The sequence below is a fragment of the Manis javanica genome, chromosome 4 (genome assembly GCF_040802235.1).
Source record: "Manis javanica isolate MJ-LG chromosome 4, MJ_LKY, whole genome shotgun sequence".
NCBI classification, from domain to species: domain Eukaryota; kingdom Metazoa; phylum Chordata; class Mammalia; order Pholidota; family Manidae; genus Manis; species Manis javanica.
The window spans coordinates 39,374,549-39,395,517 of record NC_133159.1 but is presented as its reverse complement, the minus strand read 5'-3'; the positions used below and the strand labels follow the sequence as shown (position 1 = coordinate 39,395,517).

The window sequence follows — 20,969 nt, the reverse complement described above, 5'->3', positions numbered from 1 at the left end:
GAGGTGTGTGTGTGTGTGTTCAGTTTTACGGTATTAATTTGGAGAAGCCTGCAATGAAAGGGGAAGCAGAAGACAAGCAGTCACTTTGGTGAATGGGAAAGAGATAGTGTCATGATTGGATACAAAGAGTGGTGACTGGATAGGCAGTTTAAATCTTGTGTTTTTATATTTTTTCAACCAATGATTACTATTTTTTTTGTCATATTAAGGAGTTAGACTGGAAGATCTCTTTGGATCCCCATTAGCTCTAAAATTCTGATTTTAAGATGGTTCACAAATATTCATGCAATAATTATACAGAAATTGTTATATAATCTGTTTTAAGTCATTGTTTCTAAAAGTGAGTTTGAGCCACTGGACTATGAGTTCCATGAAGCTAAAACTATTTGTTTTCACTTATATTTCAAGCATCCAGCACAGTCCTGGAACATACTAAGATATCAGTAAATATTTACTGAATTAATAAATAATTATTTTATCACATTAGACTTTGTGTAATGGAAGAATAGGTAAAATATAAGATTACCTAAGATAAGTTTATACAAATGAACTGAGCTCAGTGATAACTGACCATAAAGCAGTATGTGAAATGATGCCCTTAGAATCCATTTTTCAAATGTGACACAGTCTTACAAAAAGTATTTATTCACCCTCTTGAGAGCTTCAGTTACTAGAATTGGGACTTTTTTATACTATACCAGTAAAGGAGAAAGTTATTTATGAGCCTTCATGAAAATTGGCCTATTAGGAAGTGAGAGTAAAGTGAGTTTGAGGTTCTTTCATTAGACAACCTCATGAATGGAGCAATGCCCATGGAACTCACACCCTCCATGTTACATAGTATGGTCCCATTTTAGGGGACTCTGTGGACACGTATCTGGTGTTTCCTGCATTATGTAAAGTCTCTAGAATATTAAGATGCTTAATGGATGTTAAAATTAGTAATAGTCTACTTTTTTTTTGTATTTCATGAAGCAATATCTTAGGTTCTCTTTTTTACATGCCTTTAATACAGTCTAAAAGTCATTAAAAAAAAGATTTAGAAGTTTTTGCTCAAAATGGAATTGTTACTTGATCTCTAAAAGAATTTCAAAGATTGAGAGCAAAGGATTTCTATTCCTTTCAGATAGGGTTGAGTTTTAATATTCCAAAGAGGTTGTTCATGAAATTACAGATAATTTCAGGTTTGGTTCCAGCCTACTTATCCAATAAAGTGTATATTGCAATAAGCAAGTCAGATGAATGTCTTGATTTTCCCAGTGCATATAAAAGTTATGTTTATTATAGTGCAGTATGTCAAGTGTGCAATAGCATTGTCCAAAAAAAAACAATGTACATGCTATAATATAAAAAGTTTATTGCTAAAAAATGCTAATCATCATCTGACCTTTCAGCAAGTTGTAATCACTGATAACAGATCAGCATAAGAAATATAATAGTGATGAGAAAGTTTGAAATACTGCAAGAATTACCAAAATGTGACACAGAGACACAAAGTGAGTAAATGCTTTTGGAAAAATGGCACCAATAGACTTGTGCAAAGCAGGATTGTCACAAATCTTCAATTTGTAAAACACACATAATCTGTGAAGTACAATAAAATGAGGTATTTCTGGTATTATTTAGTTGATTGTCCAAACAACCACACTTCCTCTGGAACCTAATTAAAATAAAGATTGGCACACTTATTGAGAAAATTACCTTTTTTAAACTATTTGAAATAATCCCAAGGAGCAAGTTTAAAACTAAGTATACATAGAAGGATAAATAGTTATAAAAGCTACATACTTCCAATTTCAACCCCATTCTACTACAGGAATCTTTGTAAAATGCCTGTTTAGCTGTGCCTTCCTATGGCCTCTAAACCCTTAATGGCACCATCAGTTTTAGTGTAACCTGTGTTCCTCAGTGTGTCATAGAAGATGCTTCATTATTTCAAGTGTACTCTTTCAATCTCAGAACCTGCCTTTCCACCTTGAACTTTATATGTTGGTAAATACTGAAATTACTTTTTGTTCCCCACTCATACTGTGGCCTCTTAGACATTTGTACTTCATTACAGTGGATAAGAGGTAGCATCTAAGTACAAACCTACTTTTTAGGTACATGACCTGAACATTACTTTCCTTTCTGAGCTTCACATTTGTCATCTGTAAAGTAGGGATAATACCAACTTTTCAGAGTTATTATGAGGGTCATCCTATCTGGTCTATAAAAGTCACTCAGAAAGTGGTAGCTGTTCTTCATTTTCCATTCCTCCTACCATCCTAGAACTGTATCTTATCTAATTTCCAACCTCATTTCCTACCACTCCTCCACACACAGATGCCGCATTATGACCATATCCAACAGTTTGCAATTCCTTGAGTGTCTAATGGGTTTCATATGTCTGTGCCACTCTACATATTTTTCCCTTTGACCACATAGCATTTCTCAACTTCTCTACTTAGTGAACATTTCAACTAAAATTTAACTGTTCTGTGTACTTCTTCCTAACACTTTGTCATTTTAAGGTAGAGGTAGGTACTTCTTCATCTATGACCTTCTAGTGCCTTGTATAGATCTTTGTTGTATCAACATATTGCATTTTAATTTTTGTTTGCACTCTTGTGTTCCTCATTAGTAGGGTAAGGGTTATTTTAGTCATCTCCAATATTCAGGCACCTAGGAGCCTTCAGTAAATATTTGATGAATAAATTAGGAGAGGAATGCAATAATGAGCTTGAAATTTTTCAGATGAGAGATGTCATTTTATTCTTTAAGTGATTCTAAGAGTTACATTTTAATTGGTTCCTAGGCTTAGAGATTTATTAGTTTTTTCTTTTTCTTAAATATTGATGAACATGAAATTTATTTAACATTCTATATGTTATGCAAATATGATATTAGGAAATTAATGCTGTTATGTTTTCAGCCTCTGCAGAGAAATAAACTCCCATGGACTAAGGTGTATGTGGATCTAGATCTGACTGCTTTCTTTTTGGCTTCTTGATGTTCCAAGTAGAGAGAAAGAATCATCTGTTATCATTGTCAGCTTTCAACACTATCAAATGATAAAAGTGGGACCCAGTAAGTGGCATTTTTTAAAACTTTTTATTGTAGTAAAATAAACATAAAATTTACCACCATAATCATTTTTCAGTGTACAGTTCAGTTAATAAGTACATTCACATTGTGCAACCATTACTACCATCTGTTTCCATAACTCTTTTCATATTGTAAGACAAGTTCTTCAAGCATATTTTGAATCAGATTGTTTTTTGTTGTTGAATTTAATAGCTTACTGTATTTTCTGGATATTAATGCCAAAGATGTATGATTTACAAATAATTTCTCCTATTTTATGATATGCCTTTTCACTCTATAGTGTCTACAGATGAACAAAATTTTAAAATTTTAAAATCAGTTTGTCTATTCTTCCTTTTGTAACTGTGCCTTTTGTGTCATATCCAAGAAACTGGCCAAATTAATGTCATGAAGCTCTTGTCCTGTTTTCTTCTAAGAGATTTACTGTGTTTTGTCATTCTTTGATGATTTTTTCTTTTGCTCTCTTTCCTTGTGCATGATTACTTTCTTTATGGTTGGAATCCTTTCTCTGTATCTTTTCTGTATCTATAAAACTCAACAACAGCAATATAAAACAACCTGAAAACATTTAACAAAATGGCAATAATAAATACCTAGTGTCTTGCCAATGGCTTTCAGCCCTGGACAAGTTCACTGTGGATTCAGTGAGACCAAAGAAATGACAGTAGAACATTCTTGGGGTGAAAGAGTTATTACCCAACTTTATTCCCACAGTGGCAGGTCAGTCACTAGAATCCTGTCCACTCAGAGTGAGTCTGCATGCAGCAAGACTATCTCTGTCTCTGGGCCTCTCTACCTTCGTAGCCATCTCAGTCTCCATCCTTGGCACTGCCACCACTCCAGTCTCATCTCTGCTCTCCTGCAGCCTTGCAGCCGTGCCACCCCATTGCCCAGACCACTAGGCAGAGCTCTTTATATAGAGTCAATAACAAGTATTGCCCACATATGTGTAGTGAGCTAGCCAACCACAGCGAGGTGAGAATCCTGGCCATAGGAACCTTCACTTTATCCACACCTAGTAATAATTACCTTAAATAAAAATGGATTAAATGCTTGAATCAAAAGACATAGGTTGGCAGAATGGATAAAAAACTAACATCCATCTATATGCTGCTTACAAGGGATTAATTGTTTTAGGTCTTACGCTTAGGTCCTTGCTCCATTCTGAGTTCCTTGTCAACAGTCATTTGACCATAGGGGGCAGGTCCAACATGGTGATGTTCAGAGTCTCAACCCATCTCTTCCCACATACACACTCAATCTGTAACTGCACATTAAGCATTTATCCTTAGGAAGAAATCAGACCTAAGTGAACACCTTCTGCACAATGAGGAATAAGAAGACCACATAAAAAAATGACAGGAGAGATGAAGATAGAGTAACTGAGGTACCCTCACTCCCCAGTGTGGTTTTGCAGTAGGGAGGGATATAACTGAGGAACTGGATATAACTGAGGAAACAGATTTGCCTGTGCTGGGGCACAGAAAAAAGGCACTGTTAAAAGAGGTTCAAAGGACAACATTGTAAGTGAAAGAAGCTGGTTTTTAGAACTAAAACACTTGTTAGAACTCCTTCTGGAACCAGAGGTGCTGCTGAGTGCCATTGTTTATATTTCCCTCAAATATTGGGAGCAGGGGGAGAGCCATTATTTATATTTACTCGACCCCGCATATTGCTAGTGGGGACCAGAACAGGGTAAACACCATTGTTGGATCACTATGCTTTGTGCCTGAAATCAATATAATACTGTATATTGACTATACTTAAATATAAAACAATAAAAAATAAAATGGAGATAAACACAGATAACCAACCTTATTGGGTCTTCAAGAGCATTAAATGAGATTATCCATATAAAACACTTAGAATGTAGTCTATAGTATACATTCAATAAATGTGCACTTTTGGTGTTGGCATCATAAAAAAATTCCAGTGGCATTTTTCACAGAAATATAACAAATTATCTTAAAGTTGTTATGTAAACACCAATGTCCCAAAATAGCCAAAGCAATCTTAAGAAAAACAAAGTGGAAGTCATAATGCTCCCAGATTTCAAACTATATTACAAAGCTATAGTAATCAAAACAGTACGGTATTGGCATTAAAACAGACACATAGATCAATGGAATAATATTAGCAGCCTGGAAATAAAACCACACATATATGCTCAGTTAATTTATGATAATAGATGCAACAATATACATTGGAAAATGAGAGTCTCTTCAATAAATGTAGGGAAAATTGGAGAGCTACAAGCAAAAATGAATCTGGACCCCTATTTTACAATATTTACAAAATTTAACTTAGATGGGATTAAAGGTTTGAATGTAAAACCAGAAACCAGAAACTCACAGGAGAAAATATAGGCAGTAAGCTCTTTGCTCTCAGTCTTTGCAATGTTTTTTTGAATCTTACTCCCAAGGCAAGGGAAACAAAAACAAAAACAAACAAGTGGGACTGCATCTACTAAAAAAGCTTTTGCTCACAAAGGATACTATTAGTAGAATGAAAAGGCATGTCTTGTCAATGGTTTTCAGCCATGGACAAGCTCACTATGGATTCAGTGTTACCAAAGAAATAACAGTAGAATGTTCTTGGGGTGAAAGGGTTATACTCAACTTTATTCTCACTGGCAGATCAATCACTAAAATCTCATTCACTCAGAGCAAGTCTTCGTGCAGCAAGCTGGTCTCTGACTCTGGGCCTCTATGCCTGCACAGCCGTCCCAGTCTCTGTCCTCAGCGCTGTCACCACTCCAGCCTCTGCTCTGCTCTCCTTCAACCCTGCAGCTATGCCACCATGTTACCCAGAGCACTGGGCGGAGCTCTTTATATAGAGTCGATAACAATGCATTGCCCACACGTGTGTAATGAGCTAGCCAACCAGGGCCAGGTGAGAATCCTGACCATAGGACCCTTCATTTTATTCACACTCCACCCCTCCAGGATTTTCGCCTCTCTATGTGCAGTGGTCCTGGGCAAGGAAGCTGGAACATTGTAACCAAATTCCATAATCTTCTCCAGCCTCTCTAGCAAAAAGTCTTGCAGACACACAGGCCGATCTTGTTGCTTTATCTCTTCCTTCTGCTTTGTCCTCAATGGCCACAACCGCTACTCTAGTCATCCAATTTCTTTCTGTCTGCTTCTGCCTTTTCAAATCAGCCCACATCTGGGTCCTCGTGAACTTCACGGGGCCCTTTGAATTCTTCCTTTGAGAAGCAGACCATTTTTCCTTTTGTGCTTGAGCCTGAGGATAGAAGCAGAGCATGGAGTGCTCCACAACTTGAGGAGGGGGCTGCACCTCTCCTGAAAGAACCCGTGGTTACTGAGTCCTTCTGGCTTTCCACCAGCTTTCAACCAGGTGGGGTCTCAGCTGAGGAGGGGCCTCAAACCCCACCTGTTTGTCAAACCTCTGCTCCTCTGTTTCTGGGGCTCATGGCTCCACTACATCTTTCTCTTGCCCCACGGCAACTGGCAGCCTGCGTGCTGCTGCTTCTCATGCTACTCCTTCTCGTGCCTCTGCTCCTGCTCATGCTGCCTCCTCTCAGGCCTTTACTATTTCCACAGCACTTGCAGTGATGCCATCCTAGTCAGCAACAAATTTTCTTTCTCTTGGGGTGGACCCCTGTCCTCCACCCCTCCCCAGTACCACATGTCCACAGGGGACACTTGAATATCTCCCCATCCATAGGTGCAGCCTGCTGAAACACTCCTTCCAAGAGGGCATCCTGTTCTTTTTCCTTGGTCACCAGTGAACCCTGCTGACATCGCCAATTGTCTTGCCAGTGGATTTCAGCCCTGGGAAAGTTCACTATGGATTCAGTGTGACCAAAGAAATGACAGTAGAATGTGCTTAGGGTGAAAGGGTCACACCCAACTTTATTTCCATGGTGGCAGGTCAATCACTAGAATCCCCTTCACTCAGAGGAGTCTGCATGCAGCAAGCCTGTCTCTGCCTCTGGGCTTCTGTCCTTGGAACTGCCACCACTCCAGCATCTGCTCTACTCTCCTGCAGCCTTGCCAACGTGTCATGCAGAGCGCTGGGCAGGGCTCTTTGTATAGAGTCAATAATGACACATTGCCCACATGTGTGTAGTGAGCTAGCTAACCAGGCCCAGTGAGAATCCTGGCCACAGGAACCTTCATTTTATCCACAGGCAACTTATGGAATGGAGGAAATATTTCCAAATCAAATATGTGATAAGGGGTTAGTATCCAAAATACATGAATAATTTATACAACTCATAGCAAAACAGAAAAACCCAACCCCCCCCACCAAGAAACCCCAAACCAAAAAATCTATTTAAAAAATGGGTAGAGTATCTGAGACATTTTCCCAAAGAAGACATACAGATGGTCAACTAGTAAATGAAATTGCTCTCAGTATGATTAATAAGCAAGGAAATGCAAATCAAAACCACAATGAAATAACTCCTCACACCTGTGTGAACAGCTATTAAAAAGACAAGAAATGACAAATGTTGTGAATGTGCATAGTAGGGAACTCCTTTTTCTGTTATTGGGTATATAAATTGGTATAGCCATTAGGGAAAACTGTATAGAGATGCCCCCCAAAAACTGAAAATACAATTCCACTTCTGGTATTTATGTGAAGTAAACCAAATCACTAATTCAAAGAGATATATATATGCACCTGCATCTTCTTTGCGGTATCATTTCCAGTGGCCAAGACATGTAGATAACCTAAATGTTTACCAGTGGATGAATGGATAAAGAATATGTGGTTATGTCTATATATACAAAGGTATATTATTCAGCCTGAAAGAGAATGATATTTTGCCATGTGTTACAAGAAGTGTGGGCCCTGAGGTTATTATTATAAGTGAAATTAGAGAAAGAGAAATACTGCATCATCTCACATATATGTAAAATTTTAAAAACAAACAAAGAAAAGTTGAGCTAATGGATATAGAGGACATATTGGTGGTTGCCTGACACATAGTGGTTTGGATGTTTGAAATGGGTGAAAGGGGTCAAAAAATACAAATGGCTAGTTATAAAATGAATAAGTCATGAGATTGTAATGTACAATATGGTGAGTATACTTAGTAACATTGTATTATATATCTGAAAGTAGGTGAGAGTGGTTCTTGAAAGTTCTTATCACAAGAAGAAAAATTGTAACTATGGTAATAGATGTTAAATGGATGTATATGGTGATCATTTTACAATATATACAAATAGTGAAGCATTAGATTGGATGCACACCTGTGACTAATATTATGCTAATTATGCCTAAAAAATCTGTGGAGACTTAATTTGTGACCTAATATATGGTATTTCTTGGAAAATGTCACATGTGGACCTGAGAAGAATGAGTATAGTCTTGTTTTGCGCTCAGTGTTCTGTATAAGTTTGTTGGATCTAGTTGGTCTTTTGTGTTAAGTCCTCTTCTGTCTGGTTGTTTTATCCATTATTACTAGTGAGGTATTAAAGTCTTCAACTATTATTGTAGAATTTTCCATTTTTCTCTCTTCAGTCCTCTCAGTTTTTGCTTCATGTATTTGATAGTCTCTCATTAGGTAAATGTTTATAATTGTTATGTCATTTTGCTGTATTGAACTCTTTATAATAAATATATAATGTCCTTTTTCTTTTGTAACTTTTTTCATTTGAAGTCTATTTTGTTTGACATTAGTATAGCCACTACTACTTTCTTTTAGTTACTACAAGCATGGAATATCTTTTTCTTTCTTTTTTTTTTTTTTACTTTCAACCTGTTTGTGTCTTTGGATCTGACTGAGTTTCTGATAGGGAGCATATAATTGGGTCATGTGTTTTTATTCATTCTGTCAATCCTTGGCTTTTGCTTGGGTAGTTAAACCATTTACATTTAAAGTAACTACTTAAAAGGGAGAGACTTCTGTTGTTTTTTACGTGCTATGTAGTTTTTTTGTCCCTCACTTTCTGCATTGTGTTTTCTTTTGTGTTGATTTTTTTGTATTTTTATCATTTCCTTTTGTGTATATTCTATACCTATTTTCTTTGTGGTTTCTATGGAGATTACATTTAATGTCCTAAAGGTGTAACACTCTAATTTGAATTTATAAGGGTTTAATTTCAATAACATACAGCTTTTGGCGCCTCTTTGGTTGTTGATGTCCTCAAATTACATCTTTATACATATTCAGCTTACTTCAGCTGAAACCAGTAACTCTTTTGAATATATTAATGTCCTAAATTATGTAGAAAGCAAGATTTGGTGTTATAAATCAAAGTTAGAGTAATACTAGCTTTTATGCTAGTAATTGTTTTTTCTTTAAATTTGTCTGTTAAATCATATAGAAGTATAGTTACAAACCATTGTTACAATAATACTAGCTATAATTGCCCATGTATTCACCTTTTTTGAGATCTTAATTTTTTCATATGGCCTTGAGTTACTCTCTAGTGTCTGTTCGTATGACCTTGCAGGATTCCTTTGCACATTTCTTACAGGGCAAATCTAATGACCACAAACTTCCTCAGCTTTTGTTTATTTAGGAATGTCTTTTTTTGTCTCTCTCTTTCTTTTAAAGGACAGTCTTACCACATACAGGGGTCTTGGTTGACAGAATTTTTTTTTTTTAACTTAAGTATATCAGCCTATTGTCTTCTGGCCTTCAAGGCTTCTGATAAAAAGCCTGTTGTTATTGAGTATCTCTTTTATGTGATTATCTGCTTCTTCCATTGCTTTCAGTGTTCCTTCTGTCTTTGGCCCTTAAACATTTTAGTAATGTGTGTAGATATAGTTCTCTTTGAGTTCATCTTACTTGGAATTCATTGAACCTTTTAAATTTTTATATTTATGTTCTTCACCAAATTTGGGATGTTTTCAGCCATTGTATCTTCAGTATTCTCTCTGCCCCTTTCTATTATCTACTAGGTCTCACATGATGTGACTGTTGGTCCACTTTATTGTGTCCCACAGGTATCTTTTGCTGTTAATTTTTCTTTGATCTTTTTACTTTCTATTCCTGTCCCTGTTAATTTCTATTCTCCTATCTTTATATTGATTCTTTCTTCTGCCTGCTCTAGTCTTCCTTTGAATACCTCTAGCAAAACTTTCAGTTTTGTTATTGTACTTTTCAGTATTGTTATTTTAGTTTTCATTTCTCTTTGGTCTCTTTTTAGGTTTTCTATTTCTCACTGATATTTCCATTTTGTTCTTGTATCTTTTTCCTTACTTTCTCCACATTTTCCTCTAGTTCTCTGAGGATCCTTAAGGCAGTTGTTTAAAAGTCTTTGTCCAGTATATCTGCCATTAGATATTTTTCAAAACAGTTTCTGTTGAATTCTTTTTTTACTTTGAATATGCCATAGTTTTCCATGTGTTTGTATGCCTTATGATTTTTTTTGTTGAACATTAAATGTTCTCTAATAATGTGGTAACTCCTGCTTTTCACAGTCTGCTGTTTTTTGTTGTTTTTGTTTATTGTTTGCATTTTTTAAAATTGTTGTAGGCTGTCTCTGTGCTGAGTATCAGCCCAAGGTGTAAATTTAATGTCATGTCCAGTTTTTTTCTGAGTTTCTCTTGTGTACACAGTAACTTTCTATTTTTACTTGTATATGCAGTTGTTTTGAAGGTCTTAGTGTTTCATGTCTGGCTCCCAAAAGGTAAAAATGAAAAATGAAGGAAATTAAATTTCCTGAAAATCATCTAAGCTACAGGGAGTGGGGCTCACAATAGTGGGAGGTTTAACAGCAATAATTGCCCACCTCTTTGTTGGAACCTGTGTGGTTAGATACAGCAATCAATGAACAGAGAAGTTATATTTGGAGGGCAGGGTCCTTCTTGTCCCCCACCTCCTGAAAGCTGTGTACAAGGTGCTCCAGGAACATCTGTAACTGCCTGCCACATGGCTGGGAGCAGGGATGGGTAGCTCTTACTGTGCTAAGAGATGAATTCGATTAAAGTTAATCACATTTTACTATTTAAGTCATCCTCTGGAACTTGCAAGCCTTCAACAGACTCCAGAGTTTTCAAATAGGTACATTAGATAGATTATGCTAGTGCAATTGTTATTGTTGATTAGGTGGGGAGACAGGTTCTTGGTTCTTCTTTTGTGTCATTTAATAGAATCTATTAAAAGTGGCATTTCCAGGGCTTATTAAGGATATTAGACAAATTTTGACAAATGCTGAGACATATAGCCATGAAAATGCTCTTAGGAACCCTGCCCTATAGTGAAGCTCTCTGGGACAAATGTAATTTATATTTCATCAAGCAGTAGTTCATGATTTTTGGTCACATATGCCATGTAAAGTTTAACTAAAATGACCTGTTTCTATGAATGCAGCTATTAATTTCTGAATTACTCAGCACCTGAACTGTGAATCAACTTTGATTTCTCCTTTCTGTTTACCTCTGTGTTTTATTACCCACTAAATCCTTATCAGGTTCTGATACCAAACCTTTAAAAAGACTAATATTGCCTGTAGGTACTGCTGAGCTAATCATTTGAAAGGAGTCTGGTGCCAACTAGATGCCATCTTAGGGCATTAAATTAAATCATACTGCAAATTCTCCTCAAATTTCCACAGATTCTTCTTTATTTGACTGCTAGTTTCTGATCTTGATTTCCATTCATACCCTGTTAGCTCCTACCTTGTTATTCCCTTTATTCCTTTTTGGCATCTTTTCTATTGACACATTAAGCCTCATTTTGAATCTACCTTAAAAAAATGTTTATCATAGACTGTTTTTGATGTTTGACTATTAGGAGCTGTTAAGTGAAGTTAGCCTTTGCCCCTTATCACCTACTTTTCCTCTGGGGAAGGTTTTGCTTTCTTCCTTCTGCTTTTCAGAACTGATCCATGACCTGTTTCAATTTTCTCAGACATATTCTTTCCTTTGTATTTCCACTGTGCCTATTCTAGTTAAAGCATTTATTAAACCACACCTGGATCATTGTAATACGTTTCTAATGGCCTTTCCACTTTCATTTGCTATTTCTAGTTGATCTTATACATTAATGCCAAATTAATCTTCCTAAAATTTTGCTTTAATCCAGTCACCTCCAGTTCCTTACAACTGATACTGCATACATCAAATTCCTTGACCACATATCCATGACACTCTGCAGTCTAGGCTTAATCTACTGGTTTTCTTACTAGAGTAACATTTCACTTCTGACAAAATGGTAAGCTCTTTTTCCCTATGATGTCTTGCTTATACTAGTAGTTTGCAAATTTTCTATTAATTTTTGTAATATGGAAGCCTTAGCTTAAAGGTTTTTGTCTTCCAGTTCTCTGTGACATCTCATGGGATTCCATACTCTATGGCCCATGAAGCACAGTTTAAAGATCATTGATGTTAGCTCTTTAACATCTTATCTTATTTGAAACTTCTTTGAACAGACTTTGCAATTTCCATGTTACAAATGAGGATCAAGGTCAATAAAGTTAGTTTACCAGTAAGTTATAATTTGCAAAAAAAGATCTTTGCTGTCAAAGTTTGCTTCCTAAAATACTAAGGCTTTTTTTTTTGTATTGTGATTTTCTTAAAGATGAGAAACTATACTTTTGTTATATGTTATGAAGTATGTGGCATAACACTTAGAAAATAGTTATGTATTAGTTATTAACTTTATTTATACCTCTTCTTATTCTCTGTACTTCTTGACACAATGTTGGGTATTAATTGACAATACTAATCTAAAACTTAGAGCTCTGGGGCATAGGGAGAATAGTATATCATAAGTTTTTTTGGACCCAGGAGATTGACAACATATTCTTCTTATAGTTTACCCAACCTTCCTCTGAGTTCTGATGTGTTCTATCAAATTGTAAACTCCTTAAAGGTAGATTCTATAGCATATTTTATCTCTCTAAGATGTCAATCACTTCACTCTTAACGTATGTAACAAATGTGTTTATATTCTGACACATGTTTCTGATGAATGACAGTTCTTTGAGGAAGAGAAGAAGAAACAGAATTCAGTCAATAACATTTTACCTTGAAGATTGTAAGAGAATATATGACAATTATATAGTAAATTATATACAAATATACATTCATTGAATCCATTTGCAGAACCCTCTTAACTGTTTACCTAGATATGTTCTGTGGATGGTGTACAGAAGCTTCTTAGTTTGATGTAGTCATGCTTGTTTACTCTTGATTTTGTTTTCCTTGCCTCGGGAGATGTTCCAGAAAAAAAATTGCTCATGGTTATGTTCAAGAGAATTTTGCGTGCGTTTTTTTCTTTGTTTTTTATGGTTTCATGTCTTACATTTAGGTCTTTAATCCATTTTGAGTTTACTTTTGTGTATGGGGTTAAACAGTAATCCACCTTCATTCTCTTGCATGTTGCTGTCCAATTTTCCCAATACCAGTTATTAAAGACCCTTAACTTCTGCATTGCATGTGCATGGCTCCTTTATCACATATTAATTGACCATGTATGTGTGGGTTTATATCTGGGCTTTCTATTTTGTTTCATTGATCTATGGATCTGTTCTTGTACCAATACCATACTCTTTTGTTTACTGTATCTTTGTAGTTTAGCTTGAAGTCAGGAAACAATATTCCCAGCTTTCTTCTATTTAAGGATTGCTTTGGCTATTTGGGGTTTTGTGGTTCCATATGAATTTTAGGATTATTTGCTCTAGTTCATTGAAAACTGATATTTGGTATTTTGTTAGGGATTGCATTGAATCTGTAAATTGCTCTGGGAAGGATGACTATTTTGACAATATTAATTCTTTCTATCCATGAGCATGGGATAGATTTCCATTGAATTGTGTCTTCTTTAATTTGTCTCATCATTGTATTATAGTTTTCAGAGTACAGGTCTTTTACTTCCTTGGTTAGGTTTATTCCTGGTATTTTATTCTTTTTGATGCAGTTGTAAATGGAATTACTTTCCTCATTTCTCTTTCTGCAAGATCAATGTTAGTATATAGGAATTCAACAGATTTCTATGTATTAATTTTGTATCCTGCAATTTTGCTGAATTTAGTCATTAGTTCTAATAGTGTCTTGGTCAATTCTTTAGGGTTTAGGGTTTCTATATATTAATATCACCTCACCTGCAAATAGTGAGTTTTACTTGTTCCTTTCCAAACTGGATGCCTTTTATCTCTGTGTGTTATCTGATTACCATAGCTAGGACTTTCAGTACTAATAGAAGTGGCAAGAGTGGACATCCTTGTCTTGTTCCTTATCTTAGAGGAAAAGATTTCAGCTTTTTGTCATTGAGTGTGATGTTAACTGTGGGTTTATTGTATATGGCCTTTATTAATTTGAGGTGTGTACCCTCTATTCCCATTTTGTTGAGAGTTTTTATCATGAATGGATATTGAATTTTGTCACATGCTTTTAAAGCATCCATTGAGGTGATTATAAGGTTTTTATCTGTTTTTTTTTGTAATATGGTGTATCACCTTGATTAATTTATGAATATTGTACCTCCTTGCATCCCTGGAATAAATCGCACTTATGATGGATGATCCTGATGTATTCGGTTTGCTAACATTTTGTTGAGGATTTTTGCATCTATGTTTATCAGGGATATTGGTCTCTAATTTTCTTTTTTTGTGGGGTCTTGTCTGGTTTTGGTATCAGAGTCATGTTGGCTTCATAGAATGAATTTGGAAGAATTCCCTTATTTTCTACTTTTTTGGAATACTTTAAGAAGGCTGTGTATTAGCTCTTTAAGTATTGGTAGAATCCAGCTTTGAAACCATCTGGTCCTGGAATTTTGTTTGTTGGGATTTTTTTGATTAATTGTTCAATTTTGTTACTGTTAATTAGTCTGTTCAGATTTCTCCTTTCTGGCTCAGTGTTGTAAGGTTATACTTCTCTGGGAATTTGTCCATTTCTTCTAGGTTGTCCAATTTATTGGCATATAATTTTTCATAGAATTCTCTAATAATTCTTTGTATTTCTGTAATGTCAGTTATGACTATTCCTTTTTTGTTCCTAATTTTATTTACTCGTGTCCTCTTTTTTCTTTCTTCATAAGTCTGGCTAGGGGCTTATTTATTTTGTTTATCTTCTCAACAAACCAGCTCTTGGTTTCATTGATTTTTTTCTGTTGTTTTATTCTTCCCTATTTTATTAATTTCTTCCCTGATCTTTATTATATCCCTTCTTCTGTGAACTTTGGGTGTCATTTGTCCTTTTTCTAATTTATTTAGTTGTGAATTTATATTGTGTTTTTGAGGTTCTTATTTCTTGGGGTATGCCTGTATTGCCATATTCTTCCCTCCAATAATTGGTTTGGTGCATCCCACATATTTAGAACTGTTATATAGTTGTTTCCATTTGTCTCCATGTAATACTTGTTTTTTTCTTTGATTTGTTCATTGATCCATTAAATATTTAGAAGCATGTTGCTTAGACTCCGTGTATTTATGTTTTTTTTTTCTTCATGTAATTTGTTTCTAGTTTTATACCATTTTGGTCTGAGAAGTTGCTTGATACAATTTCAATATTTTTAAATTCATTGAGGCTCTTTTTGTTGGCCTAGTGTGTGATCTATTCTGGAGAACATTGCATGTACAATTTAGAAAAATTGTGTCCTGTGCTTTTGGGTGGAGGTGGAATGTTCTGTAGATACGTGTTAAGTACATCTGATCTAATGTGTTGTTTAGTGCCTCTGTTTCCTTATGAATGAGTTGAATTCTGCTTTCCCATTTAGTTCTGGTAGTATTTGTTTTACATGTTTGTTTTACATATTTGGGTGCATACATGTTTATAATTGTTATTTCCTCTAGTTGAACTGATCCTTTTATCATTATGTAGTGTCCTTGTCTTTTGTTACTTTTGTTGTTTTGAAGTCTCTTTTGTCTAATATAAGTACTACTATTCCTACTTTTTTATCCCTATTATTTGCATGAAACATCTTTTTCCATCCATTCACTTTCAGGCTGTGTATGTCTTAGGTATGAAATGAATCTCTGTAGGCAGCATATGGATGGTTCTTGTTTCTTTATCCATTCTGCCACCCTGTGACTTTTGATAGATGCATACAGTCCATTTTCATTTAAGGTAGTTATTGATAGGTATGTATTTATTACCATTTTATTAATTATTTTCTGGTTGTTTTTGTAGTTTATCTCTGTTCCTTTTTTCCTCTCTTATATTCTTCTTGCATTGTTTGATGGTTTCCTTTAGTGTTGTGTTTTGATTAAAAATATTTTTTTTGTTTATGTCTTCAAAGCTTTTGATTTGTGGTATTATAAGGTTCATAGATAGTTCCCTAAATATATAACAGTCCATATTAAGTTTATTTTTGCTGTATTTCAAACAAAATCTAAAAGTACATTTTTCTTCTTCTTCCTTCTCCAAACTTTATGTAGTAGATGTCATAATCTGCATTTTTTTTGTGTGTGTATCCCTTGACTGATTTTATATATAGTTAGTTTTACTACTATTGTTTTGTTTTATTTTGCTTTAAATTCATACTTGCTTGGTATTTGGTTTACTACTTTTACTGTGGGTTTATTGTCACTGGGAAAACATATTTTGGCTTAAGAACGTTTCCATATCTGGAATTCCCTTTACGTATCCTGTAAGACTGGTTTAGTGGTGGTAAATTCTTTTAACTTTTGTTTAACATGGAAATTTTAATCTCTCCTTCAATCCTGAATGATAACCTTGCTGGGTAGAGGATTCTTTGTTGAAAGTTCTTCTGTTTCAATACATTTAATATTTAATACCACTTCTTTCTGTCCAGTAAAGTTTCTGCTGATGAGTCTGCTGATAAACTGATGGGGTTTCCATTTTACATATTTTTTTTGTCTTTCTTTAGCTGCCTTCAATACCCTCTCTTTATCCTTAATTTTTGTCATTTTAATTATCATATGTTTTGGTGTTATCTTCCTGGGCTTCCTTTTGTTAGGGTATCTCAGTACTTCCAGGATCTGGGTGTCTGTTTCTTTCTTCAGATTGGGCAAGTTTTCAGCAATAATTTTTCTGAAGAGTCTTTCTACTCCTTTGTCTCTTTTTCTCTTCCTGGTACCCCTATTATACAAAATTGTTCCACTGGAATTGTCACACTCTTAACATCCTCTCATTTTTAGAGATTCTTTTTCTCTCTGTTCCTCAGCTTTGTTTTTTTCCTGTTATCCAATTTCCTTCTCATTGATTGTCTCCTCTACATTCCCTCCATTGTATTTTTAATTTCAATTACTATATTCTTCAGCTATGATTGGCTCTTTTTAATGCTTCTATCTCTTTGTTGACATTCTCCCTATGATCATCAATTGTTTTCTGCATGTTAGTGAGCATATTTATGATTGTTGCTTTGAAATCTTTATCAAAATTTGTGATCTCTCTTTCATTTAGCCTTCTTACCGGTGGTGTCTTATCATGAACTTTTGTTTCAAACGTTTCCTCAGCCTCCTTATTTTGTTTGGGTTTCTGTGTTTCTTCTAGGTCCACTATGCTTCCAGGTGTAGAGAGTAATGGCTTTCTGAAGAAAGCATCTTGTGGTGCCCAGAAGCTCATGGCCCTTTGTTCAGCAGTGCATGTTTTTCTTTTATGGTGGAGCCACATTTGCTATTGGCTGTGGGTGGGACAGCCCTTTCTCTTCTGGACAGAGCTCCCTCTGAGCCCTGTCCCTCTGATTCCCATTCCACTGCTGATAAATCTTTCAAACTGCTGCCTCTGTGTGGGTCTCAGTGGGACTGTCAGAGTGTGCTTGTTCTCCGCAGGCAACAGGACTCTCAGCTCCCGAGAGTGCTCTAACATTTCCTATTATCCAGTCCCACTAACACCAAAGCCTAACGCAGTGTGGACTTGTATTCCCAGAGCAGATCTCTAAGGCTAGGTGTGCAGAATTCTTGAGTACTTATCCCCCACCTGCTCCATTTCTCTCCCTTCCACTTGTGGACTGGGATGAGGGAAAAGCTTGGGCTGGATGGATCAGTTCTCTGCCACTTTACCCTTCTCTGTGTGGTCTTCTTCACCACATGTGTGTAAGGTCTGTTCTTCAGTCTTCAGGTAGTTGTTTGGGTTAGTTGTAATTGCTATCATTGCTTCCTTGGTGTGTATGTGGGAGGATGTTTCTGCCCTGCCTTCCTACTTGGCTAGGTTTTCCCATGTTCCTCCCTTAACTAAATTTTAATATCTCTAGAATCTATACTGACTTCCCTTCTTCAGTTCCTGAGATGGGTAAATTCTGTCTTTTTTTAAAACTATGGATCACTACATTTAGAAGTTTATCTAGTTTATTGATTTAGTCTAAGACCTAATATTTATTTTTGTAAAATAATTTCATTTACACCTTTTGTTTGCTTATTACCTATAACTCTTTGCTGTGTTATTTTAGTTACAGCTTTCTTACAGTATACATATGTAACTTATCACAGTCTACCTTCAAGTGATATAATGTCTCTTCATGTATAGTATATGAGCCTGATAATATTATAATTCCATTTTCCCTTCCTGACTTTTGTGCTATTGTTATGAAATATATTGCTTCCATATGTGTTATAAGCCCCACAATATATTACTATTTTTTTTTGAGAGGGCATCTCTCATATTTATTGATCAAATGGTTGTTAACAACAATAAAATTCTGTATAGGGGACTCAATGCACAGTCATTAATCAACCCCAAGCCTATTTCTCAACAGTCTCCAATCTTCTGAAGCATAATGAACAAGTTCTTACATGGTGAACAAGTTCTTATGTAGTGAATAAGTTCTTACATGATGAACAGTGCAAGGGCAGTCATATCACAGAAACTTTTGGTTTTGATCACGCATCATGAACTATAAACAATCAAGTCAGATATGATTATTCATTTGATTTTTATACTTGATTTGTATGTGAATCCCACAATATATTACTATTTTTAAGTAAATTTAAATAATAGAAAAGAATTCATATTTACTTAGAGTTATCTTTCCCAATGCTTTTCATTCCTTTGTGTAGATCCAAATTTCATCTGATGTAATTTTCTTACAGCTTGAATTTTTAATATTTCTGTTAGTGAAGGTTTGCTGGTGATGAATTAAGTTTTTGCATGTCTGAAAAAGTCTATTCATTGCTACATCTTCAAAATAGTATGTTTCTTTTTTTCTTTTTTTTATTGAAATAGAGTTGATACACAATATGATACTGGGTCAGGTGTACACATAGTGATTTGACAATTATATACATTAATAAATGCCACATAAGAATAGTTATCATCATTAACATGCAAATATAGTATTATTGACTATCTTTCCTATTCTGTACTTGCATCACTGTAACTAATTTATTTTATAATTACATGTTTGTATCTCTTTATCCCTTTAATGCATTTTACCCATCCTTGAACCACTTTCCCTATGGCAACTGCCAGTCTTTTCTCTGGATTATATGAGTCTCTTTCTGTTTTGTTAATTTCTTTTGTTTTTCAGATCCCACATCTAAATGAAATCACATAGTATCTTTCTTTGTCTGAATTATTTCATTTAACTTCCATTTATCTTGTCACAAGCAAGATTTCATTCTTTTTTGTGGGTGAGTTATATCCTATTGTATATATGTAGCACATCTTAATCCATTCATCTTTTGATCGACACTGAGGTTTCTTCTATATCTTGGCTATTGTAAATAATGCTGTGGGTGTACCTTCAAATTAGTGATGAAATAGCTTTATTTCACCTTAGTTTTATTTTCTCAACAGCTTAATGAAATACATTAGTGATATACATTTCATAAAATTTTCTCCTTTACTTCAGTTTTTGACAGATTATTTTTGCTGGGTGAAGAATTTATTTTCCCTTTTAGTACTTTATAAATGTTCTTCCACTCTTTTCTGGATTGCATTGCTCCTGACAAGAAATATGCTGTCCTTGTATTTGTTTCTCTGTGAATAATGTATCTTTTTTTTTTGACTCCTTTAGGATTTTCTTTTTACCACTGCTTTTAGGAAACTTGATTATATATACCTTACTGTCATTTTCTTCAGTTTTCATGAGCTTGGTACTTGTCAGTCTCCTTGAGGATATGGGTTTATAGTTATTATCATCAAATCAGAAAAATTTTTGGTTATTATTTCTTCAACTTTTTACTGTCTCTCTTCTCCTAATCTCTTTTTTCTACTTTGGACTCTAATAACATGTATATTAGACTGCTTGAGGTTGTCTTTTAGTTTATTGATACTGTTTTTATTTTTAATCTTTTTAAATTTGTGTTTCATTTTGGTTAGTATCTATTGCTATGTCTCAAATTCACCAATCTTTTCTTCTGCAGTATCTAATCTGAATCTGCTTTTAATGTCACCCAGTATAATTTTTATCTCATTTGTTGTAGACTTTTTCTCTAGAGGTGTGGTTTTTGTACTTTTGAACCTTTTCCATGTCTCTAGTTAACATGTATATTATTTCATTTTTACTTTTTCAACATACGGAAAATAGTTAAAATTACTTTAAAGTCCTGGTCTGTTAATTATATTATCTCTTTTAATTTTGGGTCAGCTTCTACTAATTGATTTTTCTCTTCATAATGGGTAGTATTTCCTTGCTTCTTTTTATGCTAGAATTTTTTTTTGATTGGATGCCAGGTAATTGTCAATTTTAATGAATTGGGTTTTAACTATTTTAAAATTTTCTACATGTATTCTTTTACCCCACAGTTTTATTGAGATATAATTGATCTATAACATTGTATTAGTTTTTCATGTACAACATGATTTGATATATATATATATATATATTATGAAATGATTTCTCCAATAAGTTTAATTAACATCCATCACCTCACATTGTTTCAATTTTTTTCTTGTGATCAGTAACTTTATGATCCACAGATGTACAACATGGGTTTAATCTATACAGCGACACTTATACATGGATTTTTTTAAACAAATATATTGGAAAAAATTTGGGGATTTGTGACAATTTGATAAAAACAATTTATTTTCTCTATCTTATTGTAAGA

The 20,969-nt window shown here is 34.7% G+C and overlaps 1 protein-coding gene across 3 annotated transcripts in view; it reads left to right on the top strand.

Annotated features, from left to right (window-relative positions):
* The window catches only part of AGBL4 (AGBL carboxypeptidase 4), a 1,242,012-nt gene that overhangs the window by 53,092 nt on the left and 1,167,951 nt on the right, over positions 1 to 20,969 (top strand). Inside the window, exon 2 of one of the 3 annotated variants that reach the window (XM_073233900.1) lies at positions 2,915 to 3,069. The exons of the other annotated variants lie outside the window; for them this stretch is intronic. Coding sequence (XP_073090001.1) covers positions 3,051 to 3,069 — 19 coding nt within the window. The 5' untranslated portion in view covers positions 2,915 to 3,050. The remainder of the gene's footprint in view (positions 1 to 2,914; positions 3,070 to 20,969) is intronic. 3 annotated transcript variants of the gene reach the window in all.